The 18,681-nt window shown below is 42.6% G+C and overlaps 1 protein-coding gene across 2 annotated transcripts in view; it reads right to left on the bottom strand.

Moving 5' to 3' along the window:
* Nucleotides 1-1,987: 1,987 nt before the first annotated feature.
* LOC146030083 (retinol dehydrogenase 11-like) overlaps nucleotides 1,988-18,681 on the bottom strand; it is a 145,728-nt gene continuing 129,034 nt past the window's right edge. For both annotated transcript variants that reach the window (XM_083158393.1, XM_083158394.1), the window contains exons 3-5: nucleotides 9,737-9,979; nucleotides 5,019-5,321; nucleotides 1,988-3,009 (exon numbers count right to left, since the gene is read on the bottom strand). In XM_083158393.1, the coding sequence (XP_083014519.1) occupies nucleotides 2,714-3,009; nucleotides 5,019-5,321; nucleotides 9,737-9,979 (842 nt within the window). In that variant the 3' untranslated portion in view covers nucleotides 1,988-2,713. The remainder of the gene's footprint in view (nucleotides 3,010-5,018; nucleotides 5,322-9,736; nucleotides 9,980-18,681) is intronic.

Here is an 18,681-nt window from a genome sequence, read left to right on the forward strand (position 1 = left end):
AAACATACCCTGTCTAAACTATTAGGAGACATGAAAAAAAGACAAAGAGGAAGGGGAGGAGTGGACTTATATACCTCAGGTGGGCGGCACCTATCAAAAAAATGACCCTGTCTAATCCTAGGTATAAGGGAAATATCCCCAAGTATGGCTGCCATGGGGATCGTAGAAGAAATATATTTTACATACAATTTTCAACATCAGCATATATTTTCCCCTATGCACACCAGACTAAAGTGCATCGTAGTCAGCATACAGTATTTGAACATTAACGAACAGAGAACAATTCTACAAGTGCAGTTGTAATGTTACAGTATATACCCCAAATATTCATTTAGGGCAGTGGTTACCACTGTGTGCCATGGCACTCTGGGGTGCCTTGGGACACTTGCAGGGTTGCCCTGGGTTGGTGGTCCAGGACCAATTAAATTTCTGTTCAATGTTCTAGACAAAGCCAGTGTTTGTGGCTGCCAGTCATAAAATATGTGAACAAACAGAAGCAAATCTTGTCCCTCATAACTGACCCTAAGGATGACCCATAAACACAATCTACTTAATTTAATAATTTTTTCTCTTAACCTCGGGTTACCATGAACAGAAATTCAACTACTATAGCGTGTCTTGATTCCAAAAAGTTTGGGAACACCTGTTTTAGGGAAATGGTAACAAAATAATAAACAAACACATTAATATATATATATATATATATATATATATATATGGGCAAAGAGTGACCCAAAGGAGCGCCCAATTTGGTATGGCAGCTACTTCACAAATCTCCCCTGTTAGTGGGAGATGTAATGCAACAAAGAGAATAGAAAAGAGAGTGGAGAGCGCCAGAGGTTTACCAACCACCTTAGTGATATGTACAGTGCAAAAAACACAGAATACAGTATAAAATATTTTTATTAAAAAATCAGATGATCACATCAGGATTTCATCTCTAGAATGCAGTTTCAATAACCCGACGCGTTTCGTCTTGAAAAAGACTTCATCAGGGGTTTAGTACATGCACAAAAAGTAAAGAATCAACAGGATTGATGTGGAAGCTGAACACACCTGTCCCTTATAATGGATGGCGGTTTCTTAAATGAAGATAGTCTTTATTTTGGTATGAAATCGTGTTCTTTGAATGGAACTGAGGTTGAAGATTAGTATCGGTGGGAGTATTAATTCACCTTAGTGTCCATAACAGTAGGTACGGGAGTTATGGGAGCCAGCTGATGACAGGGAATACGTCTGTATGTCGATGATGTTCACTATCAGGTCACTGGCGTTCACATCGTTAACAGATACTGCACCTTGTTTAATCTGACTATTTGTTGAAATTGGATTCTACACACACCTGAGGGGAACCATTGTCTGTCACCACACCCTGAGTGTCGACATACAGACGTATTCCCTGTCATAAGCTGGCTCCCATAACTCCCGTACCTACTGTTATGGACACTAAGGTGAATTAATACTCCCACCGATACTAATCTTCAACCTCAGTTCCATTCAAAGAACACGATTTCATACCAAAATAAAGACTATCTTCATTTAAGAAACCGCCATCCATTATAAGGGACAGGTGTGTTCAGCTTCCACATCAATCCTGTTGATTCTTTACTTTTTGTGCATGTACTAAACCCCTGATGAAGTCTTTTTCAAGACGAAACGCGTCGGGTTATTGAAACTGCATTCTAGAGATGAAATCCTGATGTGATCATCTGATTTTTTAATAAAAATATTTTATACTGTATTCTGTGTTTTTTGCACTGTACATATCATTAAGGTGGTTGGTAAACCTCTGGCGCTCTCCACTCTCTTTTCTTTTCTCTATATATATATATATATATATATATATATATATATATATATATATATATATATATATATATATATATATATATATATATATATATATATATATATATATATATATATATATATATATATATATATATATATAAAATATTAATAAAACAAACTTTTCTTTCACTCATGGTTAGTGGTTGGGTGAAGTCATTTATTGTCAAACAACTGTGTTTACTCTTTTTAAATCATGATGACAACAGAAACTACCCAAATTACCCTGATCAAAAGTTCACATACCCCAGTTCTTAATACAGTGTATTGCCCCCTTTAACATCAATGACAGCTTGAAGTTCTTTGAGAACAAAGAGGCAATCACAAGGTTTTTTAGCATTAGCTTTTGTGCAGGCTTACATATATGCATGCATACACACACACACACACACACACACACACTTTGGAATGTCACAAATCTCATTTTCACATCAAGCACTGTTCAGCAGGGAAAGTTTAGCCACTGATTGACTGAGAACACAAATTTATACAAGACTATCACTTCAATTCCACGTCCACGTAGAGAGATATTCAATTAGCTGTGATAATTTACCACAGCGAATTGATTCGCTCGTACAACTGCTTATCTGGGATTATGCTTTGCTTACCAGAGGCATGGAAAGCATAATCCCAGATAAACAGCCCTCCGAGCCACAGTAACACATGGAATGGATACTTATCTCGCATCCTCAGCAGCTGTATTGCTTTAAACAACTGTTTAAAGAGACTTAAAGATAATTTAAATAAATATTCACATTCTTCAATGCTACCCTTGAGAATCGCTTAGTAATGACAGTAGAAAGACTATTTCCCATTCAGCATTATACACCTGGAAAATGAATGGAAATATTTAATTATACTGAAACTATTTTGTTCTTGAAGCTAAATGTTCTCTTGGGGAGGAGGTAAGTCCAACCATTGCTTCACTTGCCTCCCAAAGCTTTTTGGCTATGCCAGCATCCTGCACGTATGGTTTTAACTTGCACGGCTTAGAGTCTGAGAAATAGCCACCATTGTGCTGGAGAATGTCGTCCGATACAGCACAGTATATGACAGTCTGAGCAGCCGCCTGACTGGAGATGAAGAACAATGACGTGATGACACACATCACTATACGGAAGAGGATGGAAAACTTGGATGTCCATTCACCAACAACATAGCCTGCAAAAGAAAAAAGGTGCAGTATTGAATACGGATATTTAACATCATTTCTGTTCTCAACACAAGTATTACAGCTGTATACAAGAAATATGACAAAGGAAATTTTGTAGACAAATTATACAAAAACTGTTTTACCTCTGAATGTTCACAAACCATGTGGGGGATGTACGAAGCCTTCTAAAGAGTAGAGAAATTAAATGCTATTTACCGTATATGCAGACATGAACATCTTGATCCCTGGCTTATATGGGATCACCTTAGTAACATTTTTTTTCATTTCAGAGATGTGTAACATATTGAAACCTATAAAAAAGACCCACTATAGTCCACGATTGACTCCCATACACTGCGGCGCTTTCTCACTATGGAGAGGTTGCCGATTATTCCCCACCTTGAGCCACCCAGGACCTTCCCAGGTGGCAGGATTGTGATGTATCACATTCCGCTCTTTTGCATGCAATATATTGGGGCAGTACGGATGGTGTAATGGTTAGCATTACTGCTTCACTGCGCTGAGGTCATGGGTTCAATCTCCCCGTACTTGTGTGCGTTTCCTCCCACATTCCAAAAATATACTGGTAGGTTATTTGGTTCCCAACAAAATTAACCCCAGAATGAATGTGTGCCCCTGTACGTGTGGTAGGGAATATAGATTGTAAGCTCCATTGGGTCAAATGCTGTGGAATATGTGTGTGCTATACAAGAAAATAAATAAATAAATATTGCATGCAATACCAGCCAGGCCTGACCGGTTGCACAAGCAATCCAAGAGATTGCTTGTGCAGCTGGTGCGACTTGCAAGCTCCGGCGCAATGCGAAAGGCCCCACACATCGCATCAGACCTGCTGTCATTTACCTGCAACTTTGGCTCTTTTCCTGCAATTGATCGACGCAATTTCAGGAAAAGGTCCCATAGCGTATGGGGGCCGCTCCTGGTGCCTGTGGAGACAATCCGGTTGTCCATTGGGTACAATGAGATGAAGAATAATTTCTTGCTCAATCACTGTTATGTAGAACCATGTTATGAGAAGCAGCATAAGAAATCCCAACTTGTGTATAAGTAACACACAGCACAGTTTACACTTGATAATGCGGTACTCTTTACTTATCACGGCGCCCATCGCAGGCATTGAATGCACTAAAAAATCGGGTGCGACGCGACCGACGCGATGCCCGCGATTTCCCATAGGGAACAATGTTAAATGTCTCAATTGATCCGATTTTTCTGTTCAATGCCTCAATTGACCCGATTTTTCCATAGGAAACAATGATAAATGGCCCACAGAGGCCAAATAGGCACCCTGAAGTGTGAAATGGCCCCCACAATTGTTAACGCCACCCCACGATCAACGTGAAGACGAAGCGTGGTGAGTGCAGCGAGCCCGCGAGGGGCGGCGGTACGCGTCCTACGACCTTTTCATACTCCCACTATCCACGTCGGCGTGGAGTTGAGAATAGTGTGGCGAGCGCAGCGAGCCCGAAGCGTGGCGAGCCCCGCGAGGGGACGCGGATACCTGTGAAGCCCGCGAAGGGACGCGTTTACCTGTGAAGGTATCCGCGCCGCTCGCCTCGCTGCGCTCGCCACACTATTCTATTCTCAACTCCACGCCGACGTGGATAGTGGGGGTATGAAAAGGTTGTAGGACGCGTACCGCCGCCGCTCGCCACGCTTCGGGTTCACGTTGATCGTGGGGTGGCGTTAACAATTGTGGGGGCCATTTCACAGTTCAGGGTGGCTATTTGGCCTCTGTGGGCCATTTAACATTGTTTCCTATGGAAAAATTGGGTCAATTGAGGCATTGAACATGAAAATCGGGTCAATTGAGACATTTAACATTGTTCCCTATGGGAAATCGCGGGCATCGCGTCGCACCCGATTTTTAGTGCATTCAATGGCCGCGATGCCCGTGATTTTTTTACCTGCGATGCCCACGATCAAAATCGTGGGCGCCGTGCTAGGTAAAGAGTACCGATAATGCAATGTATGAGGAAAAGGAGCTGCTTCTGACCTGGATGAACAGCACATGTTGTGACTCCATGTGTCTCCATCTGTCGGGTTAATTCCTGGGTAAAATAGACATTAGCTAACTTGCTCCTGCAGTATGAGAATAGAGGCACTATGTTATAGTTCAAGTCGGCAAAGTCCAGCTTTTGATATTTATGGACATTGGAAGTGATGTTAATAATGCGGCTTGGAGAACAACATTTGAGGCGTTCCAACAAGAGATTGGTGAGAAGAAAAGGCCCAAGGTGGTTGACTCCGAAACACATACTGAAACCATTGTCTGTCCAGTCTAACACAGCTGGTACTCCTGTGAATTACAAGAAGGTTGCCTTAGAATTTGGTACACAAAATACATATTATACATACCATAGACAATACTTTTTTTTTTTTTTTTTGGTGTTCACGCTTATTTCTATGGTGTACCAAAGATCTCATAGAACAGAACAGATATATGAAAAACTTCATGACATCATTTTTCAACTGCGTTCATAAATGTCCTATGGTGCAAGACCATTGCTTACTGCAACCAACACCATTTACTATTATGGGCAAATCGTGAGCACAAGCTTACATTCCACAGCAAACTACATTTTGATAGGGTGGTGGCGGGAACACTATATCAAACTATAAATAACCTGGATGTAAATGAAAGTTTAGGATACTTATACCCCAAATATAAAAATGGATATCACTGTAAAAATATACTACACAATTAAAAACACACATATATATATATATATATATATATATATATATATATATATATATATATATATATATATACACACACACACATATATATATATATATATATATACACACACATATATATATATATATATATATATATATACACACACACACACACACATATATATATATATATATATATACACACACACACACACACACACACACACACACACACACACACACACACACATATATATATATAAAATATTGAAGCTAGATGTATATTACACACTCCTTACAATTCTTTGTATTCTGAAAATATTGTATACATGTACTGTATTTTATTCCCTAACCACGTATTTTATACGAGACGCTAGATCCAAGGCAGTTGCTCGCTGTGGTGTCTGAATTCACTTAACAAAACCTACAGCTCCATCTAGTGCAAAAATGTAGAAATGCAGAGAATAAATGCCGTCACCAATTCTACTACAGTACAGTAGGTACAGAAATAACATACACATTATCAACAAATGAAACTATTCTGTCTGCAATGTTAAGGTTAGCTGTAAGAGATCATCATTTTTACATTTAATGGAGCTACTTGGATTATGTTGGATATTTTTATTTACTTCTAGTTCCATCTTGCTTATTGTTTCAGAATCCTTCTAGTATATTTGTTCTTAATATTGAATTGTATATTTAATCATTACTACAACATAAATGTACAGCATAAATTAATGGGTATGGATCATTAGGTCTACAGTAGTTATGTCGACATGCATTGGGCCGACATGCAGAAAGGACGACATGGGTGTAGGTCGACATGTCATTAGGTCGACATAGGCACGGTCCATATGGGGTTTTTCACATTTTTTTGTACCCAAATGTTGACATGGACACTGAAACGTAGCACGGCGTCCCCTCGTATGGCTCGCAATGCTTCGGGCATGGTGCCTCGCTATGCTCGGCACACTATTTTAATTCTCCCACCACGTCCTAGTGGATGGTAGGGCATGAAATACCGCCTGTCAGCACATGTTGCCCTACACTCATGTCAACCCAACGCTTGTTGACCTAATGACCATATCCCATATTCATAGCTTGTAATATAATACAGCACACTTCTTTTTTTATCTAATTGACATTAATGTTGCATATTGTTGCATATTGGAATTCCGACAATCCTTAAAGGCAGTGTTTCCCCGGGCCTTCAAGCTTAGAAGCTATTGTATGGATAACTCTAAAATCGGATAATGTTAGTACATTTCAAAATGTCTACAGCAGTGCTCCCTCACAGTGATTAGGATGTGGCATATAAACTCCAATTGTAAAGCGCAACGGAATATACTGCGCTATATAAGAAACTGTAAATAATGTTAAAATAAACGCCACAAATATGTCTGGATTTCGGAATTTGGCAGATAGGAGATCCCATATTTGTGTGAGAATAAACAAATGTTTTTACATGATAATACCCCTAAAAAGTAAAGGTGCCCATGCACGTACCAATTACCCGGTACTTTTTGTGCTAAAATAGCATCGCATCCCATGCACAACATATGCACAACGATGCTATTTTAGCACAAAAAGTACCGGGTAATTGGTACGTGTATGGGCACCTTAAGGCATTCCCTTCTTCCACCTCACCGTTACTCTGCGTATTCTTCTACATCTAAGTACGGCTACTGTGCAGATACTTCCTCATACTTCTGGCCTTAATGAAGGTTCTTTGATATATGACACTAGTGCAGTGGTACCCAAACTTTTTCAAATCACAGCACCCTAGAGCATCAGAATTTCTTTAAGGGCACCCCCATAGGCCAAAAGTTTCTTATTCAAAATTTTTGTAAAATTCAAAGTACATTGTTTATATGTAATGCAAAGATTTCATTATGGATGAGGGACAGGATTAGCTTTGGTTTGTCCACATATTTTATTATTGACCGCACACCAGCAATGTTTTGGCCTTTTACATTGACCATAAATAATTTGAATTGGTCCTTGACCACCAATCCAAGGCACCTCTGCAAGTGTCTCGAGGCACCCCAGGGAATCACTGCACTAGTGTATGAGTCTGTCTGTATATGGAGCAGAACAGAACTTGTATTAGAAATAAAACAGTGGATGCAACATTGTATACCACTTTGTATACAGATTTTGAGTTTCAGTTGCACACAGATATACAAGTGTCATATATCAAATGAATCAGATTAAGGTGCCCATACACGGTACAATTATTGTATACAATATCGCATCACATGGGTTTTGCAATGCAATGAGATGAGATCTAGTAATAAAAGTGCGTTCAATGATATGTGTGAAGGGAGCGCGCATCTCATCGCACCCAGCAATTGTACCATGTATGGGCACCTTTAGACTCTTTGTATATCCTAGTTGGACTGTGTTGTGACAGATGTATTTTTGGGGAAAAGCAAACCAACAAAAACCCCTGAGTACCTACATTTTAGACTTCCCTGAGTAAAACACTAATACACTAAAGGCCCAATTCACGTTTACACGCTAATGCCAATAGATCTGCGATACTCCAGGCTATGAATTTGTTACACATTCCAAGCGAAGCTGCGGCCCAGAAAAGGCTACCGGTCACAGAGACCGGTGTGGCATTAGCATCGCTGACGCCATGTTTCTCTGCATGCATAAACCGCAGCTGAAGGCAAATACATCCAGAAAATGGAATAGCAGTGCAATCATGTGCAGTCTGCCAATATTTGCTAAGTAGGTGTTGCGTACAAACATAAATTAAGCCCTAATGGCATATTGAAAGTTGCATACAAAAAGAAAAAATGAACTCAGCAGCTTGTCCAGTGGTCATCCATCTACCAGTTTATGCAAATGGCATACAAACTTCACTTTTATATATCCATGGAGCTGAGCGTGCAAAGGCTGAGACAGCCACTTTGATCACTAGTGCACACTGTAACACCCATTGGTGAGTCCTTAAATGCCACAGCAAATACCCCATCAAAAATTGCACCAACTCTGTGTTTAGAGCAGGTTGTCTGTCTAACCCCCCACCTCCTATGGTGAAGTGAGTCAGGGAACACAGCAGCTTGTGATTACACTGCCATAATATGACCACTGAACAGGCCACATCATAGTCACCACCCAGGAATGTCTTATAGCAGTGATGGAGAACCTGGGCACTCCAGATGTTGTTAAACTACACATCCCAGAATGCCCTGCAACAGTTTTGCTATCTGGCCATGCTAAAACTGTTGCAGGGCATGCTGGAATGTGTAGTTCAACAACAGCTGGAGTGCCAAGGATCTCCATCACTGCCCTACACTTTTCCACAACCTTTCTTATACCATCGGACCCATAAAAAAAAAAAAAAAAAAAAAGATCAAAGTCCTAATAACTGTGACAATCATAGTTTATAAAAAGCCCAGCTTCTTGGGTACATGGCTTGGATGCATCCTATAATGGTTTCTATGAAGTAAAAAGGAAATAAGATAATTATTGCTTGATTATTTCCATTCCATCCATATATTACCCATGTGTGTCGACTTTCTATGTTTTGTAGAGGTGTCTCCGAGGCACACAAGGGAAGGAGTATACTGTACCTTCCAAGAGTGTTTGCCTTGATCCTAGCTCTACTCTGCCAACAAGCTAACCTGTTCGCTCACTGCAGGCATCGGGTAAAAAACAGATCAGGTAAAAATCTACGTATCCCTTTTTTAGCGAAAGCATGTAATAACAAGCAGTACCGTTAACTTAGATGTTAGTGACTTTCAAGCTGACGTTAGAGTATGATATGTTCTTTTGAGAAAACCTACCTGGCTTTTATCCTCATGTTAAGGAATCCCAGAGGAGATGTTACTGGGGCTTTCCATAGATGTGACACAAAGAATGCCACACTTCAGTGATTTTATGATTGATTATGGAGCCAAAAGCTTCTTGGCTGCTGCACAACTGTAACTGACAGTCTGTTTCCTATGCGGGCACTACACTAACTGCTACTATGGGACAGAAACCACAACAAACATATCTGTCCGCTTTCTCACTCACCGTCATTATTGATGAGGATATGAAGACTTTTCTCATTGTTTAAGAACTCCTTACAGAAATTGCGGATGCTTTGCAGATTTGCCATGTTCAGGGTACAGAACCGCACATTCATACTGCCACTCTCTTTTTTAATCTCTCGGAGAGCTGCTTCCCCTTTCTCTTCATCATGACTTGTGATGTAGACACGAGCGCCACGTCTTGCCAGAGCAATGGCCGTCTCTTTCCCAACTCCAGATGCACCACCTAATGTTATAAGCACATTATCGTTAAGTGACTTGGCGCAATTACAAAGATGCAATAACGGAAATTGTGGCCAGTGCTGCTAAAATAGAAGTGGGTTCCACACACACATAAAATGCCACCAAAGGAAAAAAAAAAAAAAGCTACATATTTTGAATACACTATTAAGCCGGCTCAAAGCAAAAGCTTCGAAAGCTAGTCTGCTACCTTCTGTATTTATGCATGTGTAAGAAAGAAATTTCATTCTCTGCGAGCAGATGGCAGTGCTTCGGGGCCAAACAGACACTAGACATATATATAAATTATAACAGCGGAATACCATCTCTTTATGCAGATATTGGGGATCATTCAGAAACGCTCCTTTGGATCTGAATTCATCCCCGTCCCCAATGTTCATGGTTTGTGCATGCGCAAACCAAAGGAGCAAATGGGTTTGGTGAGTTTTACACTTGGCGAGCCGTTTGCTCTGCAAAGGAAAGGCTGGGGGCGGCAACTGGGGAACGCCCAGCATTTTAACATGGTAGTGCCCAAATCTTCTTCAGGAGCATCTTTTTTGGCACTACCACGTTGAAACACATTGAGATTGAACCAGAGCCTGTGCCACATCCTGCATACCCACCCACGGGACTAGGGATATCAATCCCAGGGCATTTTTTTCAATCTCGGGATTTGGGATTGAAAAATGCTCAATCCTGAGATTCCCAGGATTGGCATCCCCCCCCCAACCGACCTCCGCTTATATTTATTAAGATACTTGGTGCATTGGGCGGTAGGGCTGGGTATTGGTCAAGATGGAGCAGCCGGTTAGTGGGGTTAGTGGTGCGGGGGTGCCGCATTGAGCAGCTGGATCAGCAGCAGAGCAGCAAGCAGGGCAGGCAGTGTGGGGGTGCGGCCTGCACAGCGTGATCTTTAGCATCACGTCACGCTGCACGCTAGGACAGCGCTTAAGCGAGTGCTCAGACGTTGCCCGGCATTAGACTGCGCATACGGAATCCCTCCGATCACGGGATTGGCCACCCTACACGGGACTTATCCAGGTACCGTTACTTGCATCTGTTGAGTAACTACCTTTTCACTATATATCTACAGTGTGTACACGTTGCAGAATTTAAGCAGTGCAACCTTACACAGACAGTCTCCTCTGGACACCACCCAAGCTGTGTAATTGACCGGGACACTATGAAATATCCCCCTTGCTGATCTTATTTGGATGTGCCCAGGACGTATAAAGTGCATGAAATAGAGACAGAGCAGTGAATGATTTTAGATCACATACTGTATATATCAAGCAAATCTCTTACCAGTAAAGACATTGATAACATCTATAGACTGAATTCTGAATGACACAAGCCTTCTGCTTTATATGTATCTTTTATCTTGTACATCTTTACCTTGAATTTAAAGTACTCCCAGCTACAATACTCTGTCCCCATATCTCATGTGAGGCACTGGCAGGTGGAAACCAAATACTAAAGGCCCTTATACACTAGTGCGACATCTCTGATGGGAGAAGTCGCATGCAATCTCCCTTGAACTGCCCAGCGGCTTCTCAAGCTTCAGGATCGCATACCATACACCGTATGCCTTCCTTTTGCATACCATTTATCATATGCAATTCCAGCCATGGCTGCCAGATCTGATAAAACTTTAGTGCAGCACTTACGATCTCAAGGTGGCCATACACTAGGGGAATTTATCTGAGGCTTGAGATTGCATGAGATTTCCCTTGAACTGCCCGGAAGTTCAGCACGCCAGATTCTGATATTAATTTCGCATCAGATATATTGAATGCAATTTATCAACCTATGTCTGATGGGCTGTACTACAGGCCGCTAGGGGGGCTGGCCTAAATAGGGCTATATAAAGCTATGTAGAAGAGGCTAATAGCTACCCCCTACCTATAGGCCGACTCAGACCTGTCCGATTATCGAACAGCCGTACAGGCTCAGGCTACACTGCGCATGTGTGAGCCATCTGTGCGAACAAATCTAGAGATGGCTAGCCATCCCTGGCCATTCGCAAGATGACTGACAGCCGACGGCCATTTGTGGGTGGCTCGCCATTGTTTTCTGGATTGAGACCGGGCATGGAGCCCATTACACATGACGCCACACACCATAATGCCCATTACACATGACGCCACACACCGTAATGCCAATTACACATGACGCCACACACCATAATGCCCATTACACATGACGCAACACACCGTAATGCTCATTACACATGATGAAATACACCGTAATGCCCATTACATGACACATCACGCCGTGATGCAAATCACTGCCAGGGGGGAGTGAGGCCAGCCTGGAAGAATGGAAGCGCTGTGACAGCAGAGAGCGGTGGGCTGCCCAGCTGTCTTCAGAGCTGGGTCACCAGTGAACCGGTTAGCTCCTGACCCAGTGTGAGATTTCAATTAGCCGCAGACCCGCTCTAAAGACAGCTGGGCAGCCCACCGCTGCTTGCCCGTCTTCACACCACTTCCATTTAAAAAAAAAAATTACGGGGGGACAGGGGGGGGGGGCGGTAGTGGTATGGCGTATCTGCAAGGCTTTAGCGTCTCCTGTGTATTCTCCGTCCTCTGCTGATGCGGCTGGGGTGGTGAGAAGGGTGAACGGAGGAGGCTTTATCTTCTCCTGTATCTCCTCTGCCCTCTGCTGATGCTGCTGGGGCTGGGAGGAAAGAGAGGGGAGGACAGAGGAGGCTTCAGCTGATTCTGTCTCCTCCGTCCCCTATTGCTGTGGGGTGGGAGGAGCCTAGGAGAGCAAGCCAGCCCTGCATTGCAGTGTGAACACAGCAGCTGCCAAAGTACCCGGTGACATCGATGGATTTTTCCTGCTGCTGGGGCGACCTAGGAGGTGTGATGCATGTACATGCAATCTGGGCACTGTAAATGCGATTTATCACTGAAATTGCATGTAAATTGCCCAAATTGCATGTAAATCGCCCTAGTGCATGGGGGCCTTCAGGCTCTCATCCAATGCGCACGGGATCAAGCATCAGATCGGAATCGGAGACAAAACACTTTTCACACGATTTCTGGGCCCGATACATTGAAATCAGGTAAAAAAGACCCCAAATCAGTAACCCAGATGTGGACAAGACAGAAAGTCAGCTACAGTATATAGGTCTAAGCAACATGATTAAGCAGTCATTCCTTAGAGGCAATCATCATGGTGGGTTTCCTGGGTTATCAGGAGTACAGTATAATTGACTGTTTATTTGCATAGGGAACAAAAAAAGGTTTCTGCAAATGGGCCAAAGGCACTTTAAATAGGCTATATTAGGGTTTGTGCTGTTCGAAAACTAACAACTTATATTGAAAACCCTTTTTGTGTTAATGGATGTTATCGGTGAAAACATTTTATCCAGTTGTAGTGGACTGAATTGTCATTAAATGTACATTAAAAAAAAATGTGCATAATAATTTCATCTTGTATGTTAAGAAAAAAAAAAAAAACATCTTACACTGTTTTGTTGTTTTTGCAAACGTAACAGAAATACAACATGCAGTTAGTGAACCAGCAGTAAGCATAGCATCAAGGCCAGGAGATGTCACTTCCTCGGCGGGGGTGGAGTAGACTGACAGGGTTTGGAAGACAAGCCAGGAGTCACAGGGAGACCAGGTGGCATAGCAAAAGCTTCCTTTTCAAAATTCAACTACTTTTGTCTCTGTCAGTACTAATTAGTTTACAGGCATCCGAACATTCAGCTGGACAAAAGCGCCTCTTGGAAAAAGTTTTGGTCATTTGGCTTGGGTGGTGGTGATAGTAGCCAAATCACAGCATGGCCTTCTGTAAATATGCATTGTTAAGTGATCGTGCCAGGAGATTCATGGAATGAAGTGAGAGGGCTTAAAAGGAGATGAAGACTTGTCTACATAAAGATAAAGACACTAGGTCAGCCAAATCATTAAGGGATAATTTACTTTTATTCTCTGTAACTAGATTAAAATCAAATTAATATGTTGCAAATACGGATGATGATGATAAGCATTACACAGTTTTGGCAGCAGTGCTATCAAGAGGGAGCCGGATTCAAACATGCTCCATGAAATCTCATTGCTATGTCTAAAGGGCAATTCACTGTGTTTACCAGCTGTACTTTAGGGATTTTACCTGTGCATTTATGTTGGATGTAACAATTTCACAGATCATCACATATATCATAAAAAAAAGCAAGCACGCACAGTGGGCCTGATTCAGGTAGGCTCGCTAGGCAGCGTACAATCACTGCCTAGCGAGCCCATAAACGCCCCCCGCCGGCAAATCCCCTCGCATCCGGCCGAAGGTGAGAGAAATTACTGACTTTTATTCCCGTCACTGTCTGCCAAAGAGAGGCAGGCTCTGACGTCAGATGCGAGCCCCAAGCAGACACAGCCGCACCTGCTTCTACAGGGGAATGCCCAGCACTTTTACGGGGGTGCCCATAAAATGCTGGGTGTTTGTTCCCCTGCTGCTGCCCTCAGCCCTCCCTCACCGCAATAAACGGCTAGGTGACTGCGTAACGCACCAAAGCTATTCGCTACTGTGGTTTGCACATTCGCAAACCCCAACCATCGGGGCTGAAGTGATCCTGAATCAGCCCCGGTGGGTGGAATGTAATAGGGTGTGAAAATAGGAAAGTGAGAGTTCTCGCATTTTCCTGAAGCGGCAATCAATTACATGTCAAAATCAACCTGGACGCGCAGTATATATGATTGCCGCTTTTAAAAATAGGGAAACTTCCCACTATCTGATTGTCACACCCTATTACATTCCAGCCACTGTATGTGTATACTGTAGAAGTATGATATAAAGTATATTTTAGAACTTTGGAAAGGGCATTTATAATTTACAAAAGTTCTCTCACCCTATTATATTCCACCCAGTATATCTCACACACTGATGCACTTTATAGGTATTAAGTGCCCCATCCACTACTGCTACTTCACTGAGGGGAGAAGTAGGTGCGCCGCCATGGAACAAAGTTGTGCGTTAAGCACTACCAATCATGATTGTTGCAAATTTGGAGTCTCAGTCCTTGCGCATTTAGACACACATGTGCACCAGAGTCACTAGCATTAGTATAAAGTTTCAGATGCGATTACAACAAAAAGTTCCTCTCGTTTTATGTGTATTGCTGTAACCTTTCCAGGAACAATTTTTTTGCAGATATTGCCGTTTTTCTATTATAACCAAGAATCATGTATTTTTTTTTTTTTTTACTATGGCCCTTATTCAGATCTGATCGCAGTACAAATTTGTTCTCAAAATGGACAAAACCATGTGCACTGCAGGTGGGGCAGATGTAACATGTGCAGAGATTTCAATTTGGGTGGAGTGTGTTGAAACTGAAATCTAAATTGCAGTGTAAAAATAATGCAGCCAGTATTTTCCCTGCACAGAAACAAAATACCTCACACAATTTTAACTCTCTCTATACATGTTACATCTGCCCCACCTGCAGTGCACATGGTTTTGCCCATTTTGAGAACAAATTTGTACTGTGATCAGACCTGAATAAGGGCCTATTTCTCTTAGATTTAAATACAGAAATATGCAATGGTGACTAGAAAGTACACTTTAGCTGTCCCAGTTCATCTATATCTCTGGTGTTCAGATTATGCACTGTATATTGCCTCCCCAATCGGATCTCACATAGGGAGTATGAAGTCACTAGTGAGACACATTCCGACAGAGAATCCGAATTATATAAGAAAAGAGAAATGAATACGTCTTTCAGACATACTGTAGCCTTTAGACCTGGGATATGGCCGTTGCTGGCGGCTTGACCAGGATTGTAATGGGGAGAATTTAATACCTGGGGAATCTGATCTCCCAGCTGTATAACTCGGCTATTGCTATGCTGATGCGACAGCCTGATCTCACGCAAAAGTGATTGCTGTCCCATAGGGTAGCTGGGCAAATGGGGGCAAGAAGGGGTGCCATTGAAAAGTGTCTATATATTGTGCCAACAGAAATTTGCCCCCCACCCCAGTAATTGCGTCAGGTCTGAAATGGGGTAAGAAACCTCAGCTTTAATCTGGTGTTCAGCATCTCAGGTTTGGGGTGGGTTAAAGCTGGGGTTTATGTCTGAAAGGGGTACAAGTAACTAGGCTCATAACACACACACACACACACACACACACACACACACACACACACACACACACACACACACACACACACACACACACACACACACACACACACACACACACACACTGCATAACATTGCTGAAGACAAAATCATTAACAATCATTTGGCAAATCTCCTATAGTTCCTATATTAAAATAGACTTGCAATACAAATGGTGACTAAGCAATTATTTGAAGCATGTTTTAAAAATGTATTTTCCTTTGGCACAAAATTGAAACATTTAAAGCATTGTCAAAACAGACTCAAACTGTATGATGTTTAATGGGAATATTCTGTTCTGCAGAGCTCTTAGGGGAGTATTCTATTCAGTGTGATGGATGTGGTATGCTGCTCCGGCCCTACTGGATATGAAGCCATAGCACATCTTGTTAAATCAAATGATCCCCTAAGCTGTGTACACACGGAGCAATATGATCGCTGGCAATATATTGCTCAGTGTCCCGTTTTCATCAGCGACCAGAGATGGTCGCAGATGAAAATGTCACACTGCCGGGAGAAGAGGCAGGGGAAGTCGCTGGTCGGAGGAGCATTCTCCTCCGACCAGCGACCATTAGGGGGCTGAAAACGGGAGCGTGCACCCGGTGATTTCTCGCTGGTGCACACTCCAACCGCTGGCAATATGGTCGCTCAGCAACCATATTGCCAGCGATTTATGCCCATGTGTACACAGATTTCAGGTTATGAGAGAAACATGATTAAGTCTGAACTAGTGCGCTTAAGCCTGACACCAGAGCAAGTTGTTGCTTATTATTGGCCACACCTCGTAGTCAATGTTGAATGAAGTGTGTGTGTGTGTGTGTGTGTGTGTGGGGGGGGGGGGGGGGGGTGAGGGGGTACACACAGGGGACAAGTTACCACAGGCCACCTCTCGTCCCCCACCCCATGAGTGCATCTGCCTCTTCCCTCCACATGGGCACCTATCATCTCCCCTCTCCATATTTACCTCTGCCACTCCATAGGTGCTTCCGCCTTGTACCTCTTAATGTGAGCCTAACATCTCCCTTCCCCATGAATGGCATCCTAATGTGCCACTGAACCCCTCTGACCTTTACCTGACACGTGCACCTATCATCTCCCCTCACAATATATACCTCTGCCCCCCATAGGTGCTTCTGCCTTTACCTCCTAATGTGCACTTATCTCCCCACTCCATACTTACCACTGACCACTGCCTAATTAAGCATTTCTTTGACCCCAGTTCTCCATGAATGCCACTGCCTCCTACCTCCACATGTGCATTTTTCATCTCCCCATCCCCATAAATGCCATCCTAATTGTGCCTCTGCCCCCCCCCCCCCTCCCCTCCTCTGCCTCTAGCTTCTTCCTCACTATGGGGTTTATTCTGCTTGGTACGGTGGGACCATATACGGGCGAATCTGGGTTTTTTTCATCTGCGCATGCGTTGCTTTCCCAATGCGCATGTGCGGCAACCGCACACCACTCACGGACGGGTCTCTCCGTGCAAAAAAATCTGTCCGCAAGAACTCTGTCATTGTGGGCGGCATGAGGTCGTATTTATGGGAGCAGCCGGAATAATGAGGAAAACTGGGCGTAAACATGGGCGTACACGGGGGTGTGCACACAAAATGTACAGTGCTACAACCGCCTCGATCGGCGAACGCACAGTGCATTTTGGCCCAAAAACAGGCGGACGCCAAAGATAGCTCCAGACCACCCCTAGAGATACCGTATGAGAGCGGACGCCTGGGTCTGCTAATTAACGTTGATTACTATACAAACACATACACCTGAATGTAATAAGCCAGTGGTTCCCAAACTGTGTGCCGTGGCTCCCTGGTGTGCCTCAGGACACATGCAGAGGTGCCCTGGGTTGGTGGTCCAGGACCAATTCAAATTATTAATTGTTAATTATTTATGAGCAAAACCGGTGCTGGTGGCTGTCAATCATAAAATGTGTACAAACAAAAGCAAATCCTGCCCTTTACCACATAACTGACCCTAAGAATCACATATAAACTCAATCTAATTATTTATTTGGGGGCCTAGGGGTGCCGTGAAAAAAATCTGATACTCTAGGGTGCCGTGGATCAAAAAAGATTGGGAACCTCTGTAATAAGCAATGCTGCAGCCTATTAAGTGAAAACCATGATTTCACTACCTGCAAGCCACACACAGCCCTCAAACACATTGGAAGCTTATCTTTCTACACTTCTCAACATGTAAAGGTTGGTTTAATTTTAGGTAAGATTCATTCTAAGACCTGCTTATATATGTCAAGGTAGTTATTTTTATAACCATCTACACAGAAAGTGTTTTTGTATACTTTAAAAAGCAGGACACTCAATTCACAGAAGTCGACATGTGTCAACTTTTCACTGTAACACAAACATAACTTTATTTAAAAGTTAAACCAATGTGTGGACACATAGATAGTGAGTAAAGTGCCACATTAGAACATAATAAATATACATGTAATGAGGGTTAAAATGTTGTTTTATTAGGGTCTTCATTAAGGTAGACAATTGAGGTAATAGAAAATAATTATTGAATAACAGAATAATTAATTAATAGTCTTAATTATAGTTCAAAGGCAAGATTTGCAG

This window comes from Crinia signifera, chromosome 1, assembly GCF_055691185.1.
Source record: "Crinia signifera chromosome 1, ASM5569118v1, whole genome shotgun sequence".
NCBI lineage: Eukaryota > Metazoa > Chordata > Amphibia > Anura > Myobatrachidae > Crinia > Crinia signifera.